Raw genomic sequence first — 14,606 nt, 5'->3', positions numbered from 1 at the left:
TTCGAATTTACCAAAGCCCTTGAACCCTCTCTCACAGTACGCACACGTAGAGCTAGTGCAAGAGCAATGTTCTCTCCTGCTTCAAGGAAATCTGGATTCAGTTCTCGGAAAAATGTCCCTGTAACAAATTATGATTCACCGGTGGCAGTGACAGAGAATCGAAGGCCACTCCATGACAGTCCGATCACAAATCGGCCGGCAACTGGCACCCCTGCCCCTTGGGCCTCTCGCCTCTCTGTCCTTGCCAGGTTTTACGCATATAATTTACTAAAAAAAAAGGAAAAAAAATTATATATTGTGAATTGTAAATAGGGAACAACAATTGGAAACTGTGTTCGAATGCCGACAATATGCACGTATTATCGTATTATTAGTTGTTTCATTTTATAGTTATATATTTGAACTCGTAATGGCGTAGTGTCTTCTAAGATGGTAGAGAGAGGTACAACTTCTAAGACACATGGTACAAAAATTCCTGACAGTTGGGAGGGACATCCATTTATATGTATATAAATGACCTCCGAGGTAAAGAGTATTATCTGCTTGACTGGTTTTTGAATTTTTTGTTATCTTTGTTAAGTAAGAAGTGGATAAAATCAACCAGAGATACCTCTGCTTGTGTATGTGAATGTTGAATGTTCTTATTCACATACATCTCAATATGCCTGTATGTATTTATAGTGAATATATTAAGCAACTGGTGACCGAATAGCAATTCATAGGAAACCAGATCAAGTTATTAGCATTGCACAGGTTTGAATATTATGCGTTATAGGTTTACTTACACTTTTGTATGAATACTCGTTTTTTGGCATAATTATTTTGCTGGCAAAAATAATGGAACTTGTGATGATGTGGTTTTGTAGCTGCTGCTTATATACGATCTTGTGTATTTTCTTGACTTGGTTGAGTGTGAAGTTAGAGGGTAGGTTTGTGTAATAACATAGAGAACTTGTGGGATGGGAAAGTAGAAGTTCTTATGAAAAATAGAAGAACGTGCTTATCAAATTTATTTATTTTTCATTTATTTTTCAAACCCCAATTTTTCGTCACATTTTTATGTTTAAGGGAAGGTTTTGACAATAATTGGAAACAGATTCTTTTGGTTGGTGATGTGGTAATAGTTACTGTTGATTTCCGTTTTTCATCTCTTTAATATTGCGCATAAAATCCAACAACTGGTATCAGAGCTAGGTTCAGATGGCGAGTTCTTCGATTGCAAAATTTGATGTGATGAAGTTTGACGGATTTGGGAACTTCGGATTATGGCAGCGAAGGGTGAAGGATTTGTTGGCGCAGCAAGGGATGATGAAGGCACTATCTGGGAAGAAACCAGATGGTACGTCAGATGCCGATTGGGAAGAGCTCGAGGCGCGAGCAGTTGGTACAATTCGGCTTTGTTTGGCGGACGAAATCATGTATCATGTCATGGACGTTGAGTCTCCGGCGGAGGTTTGGGAGAAATTGGAGAGTCGTTATATGTCAAAGTCTCTCACGAACAAATTGCATCTAAAGCAGCGGCTGTATGGGCTAAAGATGTTGGAGGGTACGGATCTGATTCAACACACCAATGTGTTCAATTAGATCATCAGCGATCTATTGAGGCTTGAAATCAAGTTTGATGATGAAGACAAGGCAATGATTTTGTTGTACTCACTGCCTCCTTCGTACGACCATCTGGTGACCACGTTGACGTGGGGTAAAGAGACTCTCGAATTGGAGGAAGTCACATCAGCCCTGTTAGCCTACAATCAGCGGAAATTGCGTACTGGTGAAACTTCATAGGGTGAAGGGTTGATCGTAAAGGGCTACCAGGATCGTGGGAGAAGGAAGGACAGGGGTGTTTCTTTTAGAGGGAACACAAGATCAAAATCTAGAAATCAAAATAAGAAAAACGTGAAGTGCTACAAATGTCATCAGATGGGTCACTTTAAGAGAGACTGTCCTAATAAGAAGCAGAATGATGAAAGGACAGGTGATGGGTCCTCAAACTCAGCTAGTGTTGCAGAAGGAGACTCGGATTCTGGAGATGGAGATATGTTATCAGTCTCTGCAGGTAATTTTGTAAAATTAAATGACTGTTGGGTACTTGATTCAGCCTGTTCATATCACATGTGTCCTCACCGGGATTGGTTTCATTCATATCGTTTTGGAAATTTTGGATCTGTTCTGATGGGTAATGATGCATAATGTAAGGTCATTAGAATGGGGTCTATAAAATTTAAAATGTTCGATGGTGTGATAAGGACCTTGGAAAATGTTAGGCATGTACCTGAGTTGAAAAAGAATCTAATTTCTTTAGGCACTTTAGACACAAACGGTTACTCTTATAAGTCAGAGTGTGGGGCTCTAACAGTGAAGAAAGGGGCTATGATTGTGATGAAGGGTCAGAAATTAGTAGGGAATATCTACAAACTACTCGGGGATACAGTTGTAGGTGGAGTTGCTACAGCAGAATCAGAGTCAGATGACACTCTTCTATGGCATATGCGACTGGGACATATAGGAGAACGTGGCATGGTTGAGCTTCACAAGAGAAATTTGTTAAAGGGGGTAAAATCATGCAAGTTGAATTTCTGCAAGTTCTGTGTACTTGGAAAACAGTCCAGAGAACAGTTCAAGATGGGAAAGCACAAGACAGAGGGAATTCTTGATTATGTGCACTCAGATGTTTGGGGACCTGTGAGGGAGTTGTCCAAAGGTGGATCTCAGTACTTTATTACTTTCATTGATGACTTCTCTAGAAAAGTTTGGGTATATTTCATGAAGCATAAGTCTGAAGCCTTTGCCAAGTTCAAACTATGGAAAGCAGAAGTAGAGAACCAGATGGGCAGAAAAATTAAGTATCTGAGGACAGATAACGGTACAGAGTACACAGATTCACAGTTTCTGAGATTTTGTGAGGAGCATGGTATTCAGCGGCACTATACAGTTCGCAAGACACCGCAACAAAATGGTGTTGCGGAAAGGATGAATAGAACAATTGCAGAACGGGCAAGATGTTTGAGGCTGAATGCAGGGCTCTCGAAGAGTTTTTGGGCAGAGGCAATGAACATGGCATGTTATGTCATAAACATATCACCACGAGCAGCACTAGATGGGAAAGTTGCAGAGGAAGTTTGGATAGGTAATGAAGTTGATTATTCTGAATTGAGAGTCTTTGGTTGTCCGGCGTATGTGCATGTATCTAGTGATCAGCGATCCAAACTTGATCCGAAATCAAGAAAATGCATTTTTTTGGGCTATGTTAAAGGTGTAAAGGGATACAAGTTTTGGGATCCAGAGGCAAGGAAGATGGTGATAAGTAGGGATGCAGTATTTGATGAAGCATTCATGCTTAAAGCTTCTACAGATAAAGAGAAGCTAAATTTAGACGAGGGCAGAGGTAAGAGCCAAGTGGTGCAAGTAGAGCTAGACAATATAAACAGATAAATTAATGCTCAGGGAGCAGATAGTTCTGGGTCAGAGGTGGAGCAGTATCATAGTGTTGCCTTAGATAGACCACGTCGCACTACCAAACCACCAGCAAAGTATGGATTTGAGGATTCGGTTTCTTATGCACTCATTACCAGCAATAGCGATCCTATAACTTTTCAGGATGCCATTGGTAGTCAGGAGAAAGGTAATTGGATAGAGGCTATGACGGAGGAAATTGAGTCACTGCATAAAAATGATACTTGGAATTTGGTGGAGCTTCCAGAGGGGAAGAAACAGATAGGGTGTAAGTGGGTGTATAGAAAGAAAGAAGCAATGTCAGAAAAGGAAGGAGAAAGATACAAAGCTCGATTAGTATCAAAGGGATACTCACAGAGGAAGGGAGTAGATTATGATGAAATTTTCTCTCCAGTCGTCAGACATACTTCCATCAGGATTGTTTTGGCAATGGTAGCTAATTTTGATTTGGAGTTAGAGCAACTAGATGTGAAGACTGCTTTCCTTCATGGTGATTTGGAGGAACAGATTTTCATGGAGCAGCCAGAAGGGTTTATGGAACCAGGAACAGAGAATCTTGTGTGTCAACTGAAGAAGTCTTTATACGTGCTTAAGCAGTCTCCACGGCAATGGTACAAGAAGTTTGACTCTCATATGATTCAGATTGGCTACAGTCGTTGTGAGTATGATTGTTGCGTATACTACAGAGTTCTTGAGGATAACTCATATATTTTCTTGATGTTGTATGTGGACGACATGTTAATTGCTGCCAAGAACATGGATGAGGTAGACAAATTGAAATCTTTGTTGAGCAGGAAGTTTGATATGAAAGACTTGGGACCGGCTAAGAAAATTCTTGGCATAGAGATCAACAGAGATAGGAAAGCCAGAAAATTATGGGTGTCTCAGAAAAACTATTTGAAGAAAGTTGCAAATCACTTCAGATTGTCTAATAATCAGTGCCCAAAGAGTGAAGAAGATGTTGCAGAGATGTCAAAGGTACCTTATGCCAGTGCAGTTGGATGTTTGATGTATGCAATGGTGTGTACCAGACCAGTTTAGCACATGCAGTCAGTGTGGTTAGTAAGTATATGGCTAATCCTGGTAGAGAGCATTGGAGAGCTGTAAAGTGGATTTTCAGGTACTTGAAAGGTACAATGGAGTGTGGGATCATGTTTGAGAGACAACATGGTGATAATTCAGTTCAAGGATATGTAGATGCAGATTATGCAGGGGACTTGGATGACAGAAGGTCCCATACAGGTTATGTTTTCACACTCGCAGGTGGGCCCATATGTTGGAGGTCAATGGTGCAATCACTTATGGCATTATCTACAACTGAAGCAAAATACATGGCGGCAACTGAGGCAGCCAAGGAATTATTGTGGTTGAAAGGGCTTGTCAGGGAACTTGGAATCAAGCAAGATGGAATGAAGCTGTACTGTGATAGTCAGAGTGCCATCTTCCTAGCTAAGAATCAGATTTATCATGCAAGAACCAAACACATTGACGTGAGATTTCATAAGATAAGAGAGTTGGTTACTTCAGGAGAGCTGTTGTTAGAGAAGGTGCATACCTCAGAAAATGCAGCAGACATGATGACAAAGCCAATCACAATGGATAAGTTCAAGCATTGCTTGAACTTGATTAACATCTCTAACTGTTAGAGAAGATGTGTCCCAACCCATTGGATTTTATGTGCAATATTAAAGAGATGAAAAACGAAAATCAATACAAGAATTTTACGTGGTTCGGCAATGTGCCTACGTCCACGAGAGCGAAGCGGAGATTTCTTTATTCTGTTGTGAAAAATAGGGTTACAACATATTATTTATACTAACCCTAATCTGGGCCCATATAAAACTTTAAGGCCCGTACAGAAAATATCCCTGTACCGTACCGCGGGGGCGTTGCCTCCGCACCCCCAACCCATTCAGCGTCCCTAACAACCAGACAGTGAATTAAACCCGCGCAAGGCCGATGCCGTCGCTCCGCTCTATTCCGTTCGATGCACTCCGCTCCTCTCACTCCACTCCACTCCGCGCCGGCATCGCCCCATTTGATCCAGGGCCTGTGTTCCACTCTATATAAGCCACATGTACAATAGTTACTTCTACAAAATTATACTGGGTTGTTCAAAGGGGTCTATGCCTAAATATGAATCTTGAAATAAATCAAGTAAAATTGTATCTGTGTATGTATTTGTTTGCTTATCGGTGTTGAAATATTTTTCGAATGAAGTGTGTGAAATTTGATGAGTGTTTAATTGTGATTCGTTCCATGTTAGCTGGGAAAGAATTGGAGAAATAATTTTTTTATATGCTAACTGATTATCGCACCTTTCTGCTGTTAATGTATCCAGAGTTCCCACTGTGAATAAAAGTGAGAAAGGAGAGCCTAAATATATTGCGGAGTTTCCTCAAGTATTACGTGATGCACAAGCTATGTTATTACAGAATCATGCTCCTGGTTGGTCCTGTCAATTCATCCCAGACTTTACATTGTCTTAAGAATCTTTTTTCTTCTTCTTGTATGAAGGTTTAATGTTTTTGCTCCACTGGTAGGTGATGCATCTATCTCTGGTGGGATTGACAAAGAAACATCTCTGGCATGGATTATCTGTGGAAATAGACTATTTATCTGGAATTACCTATCACCTGCCACTTCAAGAGCTTGCGTTGCCCTTGAACTTCCTTCAATTGCATCAGAAAATGCAGATATAGGCAAAAGAATTTCTTGTTCTAATAATTGGTTAGTCTGTGTTGTCAATTGGGATAGCTCAAAGAGTAGAGCAGGAAAATTCGTTCAACAGGGCAATTCTGTTGGGATTGTATTGTGTAATAAAAAAACTCGAGCTCTTATATACTGGCCAGATATCTATAGTGAAACCAGGAACAAGCCCCTTACTAGTGTTGTTTCTGTTGAGGAGTCTTACTTTCCTAGCGATGGAAAATCCATCTTTTGCAACCAGCTGCAACAGGGAAAACTTGGTAGCAGTTTGGCTAGATCAAGTTCTATTAACTCTATGATTGCTGCTTCAATCCCTGCTCACCGCTATGATTGCATTGCTATTGCAAGTAGTTCTAGTGGTGAACTGTGGCATTTTTTCTGCAGCCCATCTGGGATTCAATGTAACCAGATTTGTGTTGGCATGTTGAACATATCCTCTCAAAGCAGTGACAGTAGCCCATTTGTTGCAAGCAAGGGGTATCCGAGGTCATTGATTTGGCATTCTTACTGTCATTCTTTTGACGAGCCCAAAAGACAGTTTCTTTTACTAACAGATCATGAGATTCAATGCTTTGAAATAACTCTCTCTCATGATTTTGATGTGTCAAAGCTCTGGTCTCACCAGATTATTGGAACTGATGGTGATTTGGGTATCCAGAAAGATCTGGCTGGCCAAAAGCGAATTTGGCCTCTTGAGTTGCAAGTTGATAGTGATGGCAGAGTAATAACTATTCTTATTGCTATATTTTGCAAGGACAGAGCCACCAGTTCAAGCTACACTGAGTATTCACTTCTGACTATGCAATATAAATCAGGAATCGATATCATTAAGCCAATAGGTGAAAGAATATTAGAGAAAAAGGCTCCTAACCAAGTGATAATACCTAAAGCAAGAGTAGAAGACGAGGAATTCTTGTTCTCCATGAGATTAAAGGTAGGCGGAAAGCCAGCTGGTTCTGCCATTATACTCTCTGGTGATGGTACTGCAACTGTCTCACATTATTGGAGAAACTCTACTCGGCTCTATCAGTTTGATCTTCCTTATGATGCTGGAAAAGTACTTGATGCTTCAGTGCTCGCATCTTTGGAGGACAGTGAGGATGGAGCTTGGGCTGTCCTCACAGAGAAAGCTGGAGTTTGGGCTATTCCTGAGAGTGCTATTTTACTAGGTGGGGTTGAACCACCTGAGCGAAGCTTATCACGTAAAGGCAGTTCAAATGATCGATCGGTACTAGAGGAGAGAAGAAACTTGTCATTGGCTGGGAACATTGCTCCCAGAAGAGCTAGTTCGGAAGCATGGGATGTTGGTGATAGGCAAAGAACAGGCTTGACTGGAATTGCACGTCGGAGCCCTCAAGATGAGGAATCAGAAGCATTATTAACTCAGCTTTTCCATGATTTTCTCTTGTCTGGGCAGGTTGATGGTGTCCTCGAGAAATTAAGAAACTCAAGGGCGTTTGAAAGAGAAGGGGAAATTAACGTCTTTACCAGGACAAGCAAATCAATTGTTGACACCTTAGCTAAACATTGGACAACGACCAGGGGTCCTGAGATAATCTCTTCGTCTGTTGTGTCCACACAGCTTGTAGAGAAACAACAGAGGCATCAAAAGTATCTCCAGTTTCTTGCTTTATCCAAGTGCCATGAAGAATTGTGTTCTAGACAGAGTATGATCAATTTGACCATATGATAAACTGTTTGTTAAATTTTTGTGATGTGCAGTTTTTGGAAAATTTTATACTTGTTAATCTGAAAACTTATCGTTAAGTTGTTTGGTTGTAATTAATCTCGACACTTAATGATCTTCCTTCTGTAGCTGTTGGGTGCTTTTTGTAGTTCACAAAACAAGTTTATTGTTTAACCTTGTTATATGACCATATGCTTTACCTGATCCAGTGGCAAGTTTTAAACAACACACTGGCTCATCTCTTTTCAATTCAGTAGTAAAATTTTTTAGGGAATGCTTCTCTATGCTCCCATTCTCAGTAAATACAGCTGCCATTCCTTTTTCCTTTTTATACTTGAATTTCCTAATAAATAAACCTTTCAAATTTAAAGTGATGCTTTCTTCTATCAGGACAATCCATGCAAATCATCATGGAACACGGGGAAAAGCTTGCTGGCATGATCCAAGTGAGGGAACTACAACATATAATCAGCCAATCCAATGTAACTGGAATTGATGCGTATTCTGGTGCCCTTTGGGATCTAATCCAGTTAGTTGGTGAGAGAGCTCGCAGGAACACAGTCCTTTTAATGGATAGGGACAATGCTGAAGTATTCTATAGTAAGGTTTCAGATATTGAGGAATTATTTTACTGCTTAGAGAGACAGCGAGAATACCTCATTAATGGAGAGATGCCAATTGCAATTCAATTTCGAAGAGCCTGTGAAATCTCAAATGCATGTGTGACTTTATTCAATGCTTCTATGGGATACAGGAGTGAACATCACTTGTGGTATCCTCCTGCGGAGGGCTTAACACCTTGGTATTCAAAAACTGTGGTATTGGGTGGGTTGTGGAGTGTTGCATCATTCATGCTTCAGCTATTAAATGAAATGAATCATCTTGAAGATTCTGCAAAGTTGGAATTCTGTTCACATCTAGAAGTACTCTCAGAAGTATTGCTTGAGGCATATTCTAATGCTATCACTGCCAAAATTGACCGGAAAGAAGAACACAGGAGTCTATTGGTGGAATACTGGAAGCGGAGAGATGTACTTCTTGACGCCCTTTATCAGAAAGTGAAGACGTTTATGGAAGCCAAACTCCAGGTTAATTTTTCTGATTAATTTGTTATGTGATATTGATAGAGGCATAATATGAGTAAGAAATGTGTGAAAAATGTTATGGCCTATAAATACTAAAATTTTCATTCATGCTGTTGCTTCATGGACTTGGCAATCTTATTGTTTAGAAATCTATTTCCGCTTCTGACTTGTAGTTGGGTACTAATCCTTTCCATTTTCTGAAACTGGGATATTCTATGTTTTTGTTCTTCTTGAGGGATATAACTACTATTTTAATGACTGCTTTACAACACTGCGTTCAGCTGTAAGAGGAACTTGATTTTTGTTAATTAATCATAATTATAAATTCTTTGTTGGAACTATAACTCATTTTCGTACCAAAGATGTTTCCCAAATACTTGTATTTCATCAAATAAATTCTTTTTCAAAGCAGGAATATTAAGGTTCTCTCTTTTTTAGCAGGGTGAATTGGTGTTATTTCTGTTGTGATTGCTCTACGGTATGATTACAACCTGACTGGATTGACCCTTCTTATAGGAGAACTTATGTGCTGGGTCCAATGTACTCGTTAGACTGGAGAGAGAATAATCCTGGCCTGTGCAAGCAGAAATAGGACCCTTGGAAGAGTTCATTTCTGAGACAAGGGCAAATGTTTTTTGATAGTCAATATCATGTTGACGGAAGAAGGAAAAATGTTTTTTGATAGTCAATGTCATGTAGACAGAAGAAGGAAAGAGAGGATATATAGTATAAAATTTGGTATGTTTACCATGTATAAATACATGAAATGTAAATTATTATAGGAAAGACAAAAAGGATACAGCTGCACATCCCTAAAAATAGTCCATAACGTACTCCCTATCAAATATACACAATTATTGATTAGACAAGTTCTATGAATCTCGGCAGATTCGAAAATGCATTTAGATGTTAAGATATTTTATTAATGCGTGTATATTTCTTCTGTGTTCATTAATTGTTTGTTATTTTATCAATGCATATATATTTCTAGTACTTAATTATACTTTTAATTTTATTGAAATGTTTCTGGTTTCATTTATTGGGTTTTTGTATGTTTATGGTTTTTTAATGAGTATAATATTGTGAATTATGTTATTGGTTTATGTAGAAGCTACCCTAAAGTGCCTTGTCACTTCTTGCACAAATTGCCTCAATACCTGATTTGGCCTTTCTAAACAGTGCTTATTTCGCAAAGAATGAGAATAACATCTTGTTTAGGAATTATAGAATAAGCATTACAGTAAAAGCAGCAGCATATCAGGCTTTTTTTAGAATCCTAATATGTTGTTGATTTGTCAACATCATCTCTAATAAAAATTGGTATAGATACCTTTTGAACATAAGATAATTCTTTTATCCTTTTATTCAGAATGGAGGATTTCATATCTCACATACATATTCATTTTTCTAACTGCATTGTAGGATTCCATTGAATCTGACGAAGTGCAGAATAAGAACAGTCTCAGAAAACTTTCTGCAAGGGTATTGTCTATTGCCAAACGACATGAAGGATATCAAACTATGTGGAGCATATGCAGTGACCTCAATGATTCTGAACTCCTTCAAAGTCTTATGGTATAAATTTTATCATCCAATTCCAATATCCTGTGACCCCCATCCTACCTCCTCAGAGGTGAATACTTGGTGGTTGTGGTGGTTGTTCCATTGATAGTGTTATTATTAGTATCCAGTGTATATTGACAAATTATTTTATTCAAAGCCTTCAATATTTTATGCAAATTTATCAATTTTCATTTCGTTTATCCTATTCTCCATAATATAATACTATTTTTTTGTAGCGTGAGAGCGTGGGACCTAAAGGAGGGTTTAGTTACTTTGTGTTCGAACAACTCTATGAAAGAAAACATTTCTCAAAGCTTATGAGGTTGGGGGAAGAGTTTCAGGAAGATCTGGCTACTTTTCTGAAGCATCATCCTAATCTTCTCTGGCTCCATGAATTGTTTCTTCGCCAATTTTCCTCAGCTTCTGAAACTCTACATGCATTATCTCTTTCTAAGGAAGATAGTTCAGTTTCAGATACTCATGAAATTGATGCTGGTGGCTCAAAGAGTAGATTAACCTTGGCTGATAGAAGGCGTTTTCTGAATCTTGCAAAAATATCAGCAATAGCGGGTACTGTTTCCACCTGGAAAATCCCTGCATATATGCACACAATCACGAGTGCAGTGTACTTCAAATTATGTGAGAGTAGGCCTAGGCCTAGCTCAAGTGGTAAAGAGTGAACCCCTCTCAGGCCAACGACCAGGGTTTGAGTCTCCTTTAGGAGGGCAAGAGGGGTGAAATCCTTAGATCCTCCCTCAAAAGTAATGGAAACATATATAAATTTATGTAAGATAATTAAATCTATGTTCAATTCGCAATTTCTGCTTTACTATTTGCAGTCAAGAAAATATTTCTTCTTCATGTCGAAAGTCGTCAGAACAACATTTTCCCACTCTGATCGTCTATAAAAAGTACAGAAAGTAATGGACAATAAAAAATCGACTCTGTAGTATTGTGATTTCGTCTTGCCTACAGGTCTTATTGTTAATAAATTCTTGTTATACATTTTCTTAGTGTTATCAGAGGTTTTCCTTCCTTACCTGTAATTTCGGTTTGCTGCATCAATTTCGTCATTTTCTGTCTTATGCAATATCTGTAGCATCGATGACTGTGGTATTGCTTTCTTTGTTGTTTAGCATTCTGTACAAAATTTATTCTTCTTTTCATGTTCACACCTGAAGTATTGATGATTGTATTTTTGTCGATCAGGAAAGAATGCTGATTATGAAGCAAAAGTAAAGCGCATCCAAGCAGATCTGAATATTCTCAAACTACAGGTATGTTTGTGGACTAGATCTTGGACAAGCCATTTTAAGGTCCATATCAGTATAAGCAACTTAAGTACCTTGGTAGGCTCCCTTCTCTGCAGTTAATGATATTCTAGTTTCATCATCCCTTTCTTAAAGAGCATTTAAGGGACCAAATTCTTGAGATCATGAGTTGTTCATTTTTCTCGTTGATAATCTGTACTATTTAACATCCATTACAGATTGGATGAATATTCTACCTAATTATAACAAATAGTTTCAGACGATAAATTTGAACTGTAGCTTGGACCATCACTTCACTTTGAAGGGTAGCATTTTCACAGTTTTTGTCCACCATTGTCAAGCTTGTACACTATTCTGATATTCTCTCCCTCTTTTTATTTTTAATTCTCTATATAGATGTTTATGGCTTGTGTTAAATCTTCAACACAAATTGCCACTTCTAGCCAAGTCCTCTGGTTATCAGTAAATGGAATTTGTACGAGGATTTACATCCATCCAAGTTCAAAAAGTTTCAAAGAGATGCTGCTTGTCGGGAAATTCCTTATTAGTGTAGGCACATCTTAGGTTTGTGACTGTTGCATAGTTCATATATTTAATAATATCTATATATTCAATAAAAATTATATTGGATGACTTGGTGGTATTGAAGAATAGAACAATTTTTATTCTATAGGATTAAGGATTATAACAGAGCTATTATGGAGGATCATGTTGCCCCAAATAGTGATTATTCTATGTATTTAATTTCAATAATTATTGATGGACGAATTGAAGCGGATGTAAAGCGTAGGGTTAGAGTTGATTAAATGAAATGGAAAAGTGCTGCAGGAATTATATGTGATCGGAAGATCTCTAAATAACTAAAATATCAGTTCTACATAATAGTTATTAGACCATGTTTATGGTACTGATGTCGGATGGGCAAAAAAAAAATTGTACATGAGACGAACATAGTTAACGTGAAGAAATATGATGAACAATGTTAGAATGGATAAGACAATAGATTAGAATATGTGCCAATAGTGTCACCAATTGAGGAAAAACTAAAGGACAAGTTTTAAGTGCTTGGGATATGGTTTGCATAGACCTAAAGAAGCTTCTTTTACAAGAGTGATGTGATCTCAGATTTTCAGTAAAACAGATTATAAAGGCGGACCGATGCCAAATTTAATATAGCTTGTCATGATTGCAGCGGATCTGGTTACAATGGATTTTCATATCGATATACAGCTGAGCCGAATGGAATGGCGAAAAAAGTATACGTACCTATAGGAAATAAAGCTTATTTTGTGATATGTGCTGTGAAAAGATCATTATCTGCTCATTTTTAGTTTTTCAATTTTGCTGACACTTCAAAAATGTTACAAAAAGATCCTTTATCATTGCTAGTTTTAAAATTGTTCTGACACTTCACAAGTTTGCTTCATTTTAGAAAGGCTATTTGATATAGTGGCTTTTGTAATCATACCGATACAGTTATATTACAGTTATATTTGTTGTTGACTTTATAGTTAACGCCCTTTACATCTCTGCCCCAATTATCAACTTGCCATATTATTTTCTTCATTTGCAGGAAGAAATTTTGAAACTTGTACCTGATGGTGAAGAAAAGCAATCAATGGAACAAAAGCTGCTTCCTCCAGTAGATCTTATTGAATTGTGCATTAAAAGTCAAAATCGAGAGCTATCATTGCGAGCTTTTGATCTTTTTACTTGGACCAGCTCCTCATTTCTTAGAAGTAATACAACCCTATTGGAAGAATGCTGGAGGAATGCAGCGAATCAAGATGATTGGGAAAAACTCTATCAAATGTCTATAACCGAAGGGTGGAGTGATGAGGAGACGATGCGCATTCTTAGGGAAACCGTTCTTTTCCAGGCTTCTAGTAAGTGTTACGGACCCGAATCAGAAATTTTTGAAGGCAGATTTGATGAAGTTCTGCTGCTCAGTCAGGAAAATTCAGAAATTCCAAATATGAAGGACATGAATTCCTCTGTGGAAGCTATCCTTATGCAGCACAAGGATTTTCCAGATGCAGGCAAGTTGATGCTCACGGCAATTATGTTAGGGAGTGTTTCAGTGGTGACTAGTACAACGGATGATGAAGGGCCTACCCATATGGACTCATGAGAATTAAGTAATAGGTTCTTTTTTAGACTTCTATTGTTAATTCTGTATGAATTTTTATGAAATGGGATCAAGTATCTTAGTATTTGTGCGATGGGTTGATTTTTGAGGGGCTTATATCCATTTCTTTCTTCTTTTGTGTGTCCATTTTTCTCGTTGATTCCTATTATGGCTGTGGGGTTTATGTGGATGGAAAGAAACAATGCTAAACATTAGGGATGACGACGATTCTACCTTAGAGCTATTAAGAACAATCCGATATTAGATTTTATGGAGTTTCTGGGAAAATTTTGGAACTTTTTAGTAGTGAGCGCTTCTCATATCAATAGTTAATTGAGGAAATTCTTCATTTTTTACATTTGATACTCCATCTCTCTCATAAAGATAGATATGTTTATCTTTTTCATCTGTCTCAAATTATAGGTCAATTTTCTTATTGAAAGTATAATTGATTTATCAGTTTTTCAATATATATCTATTTAATGTGTTTTGTTATTAACAAATATAAATACTCTTATTTAAATCAACTATAGTAATATCACTGTAATTTTATTAATTTATGGGACTGAGTGAATATTTAGGATATGAACGGATTCAAGAATTCAAATTAGCACGAGAAGGTTGCCTCTCTCTCTCTCTCTCTCTCTCTCTCTCTATATATATATATATATATATATATATATATATAGGTTTGAGCCACGCTACGTGTA

The 14,606-nt window shown here is 37.8% G+C and overlaps 1 protein-coding gene across 1 annotated transcript; it reads left to right on the top strand.

The window, feature by feature from the left end:
- LOC111412056 (nuclear pore complex protein NUP133) lies at positions 1 to 14,043 on the top strand. Its single transcript, XM_023042801.1, has 8 exons — positions 1 to 248; positions 5,795 to 5,901; positions 5,997 to 7,829; positions 8,240 to 8,937; positions 10,357 to 10,509; positions 10,734 to 11,067; positions 11,707 to 11,774; positions 13,342 to 14,043. The coding sequence occupies exons 1-8, from the start codon at positions 67 to 69 to the stop codon at positions 13,897 to 13,899; spliced, it is 3,933 nt and encodes a 1,310-aa protein (XP_022898569.1). The 5' UTR covers positions 1 to 66; the 3' UTR covers positions 13,900 to 14,043.
- The last annotated feature ends 563 nt before the right edge of the window (positions 14,044 to 14,606 follow it).

Source organism: Olea europaea, chromosome 16 (genome assembly GCF_002742605.1).
Source record: "Olea europaea var. sylvestris chromosome 16, O_europaea_v1, whole genome shotgun sequence".
Classification (NCBI taxonomy): Eukaryota; Viridiplantae; Streptophyta; class Magnoliopsida; order Lamiales; family Oleaceae; genus Olea; species Olea europaea.
This window is presented reverse-complemented; position numbering and strand designations above follow the sequence as displayed.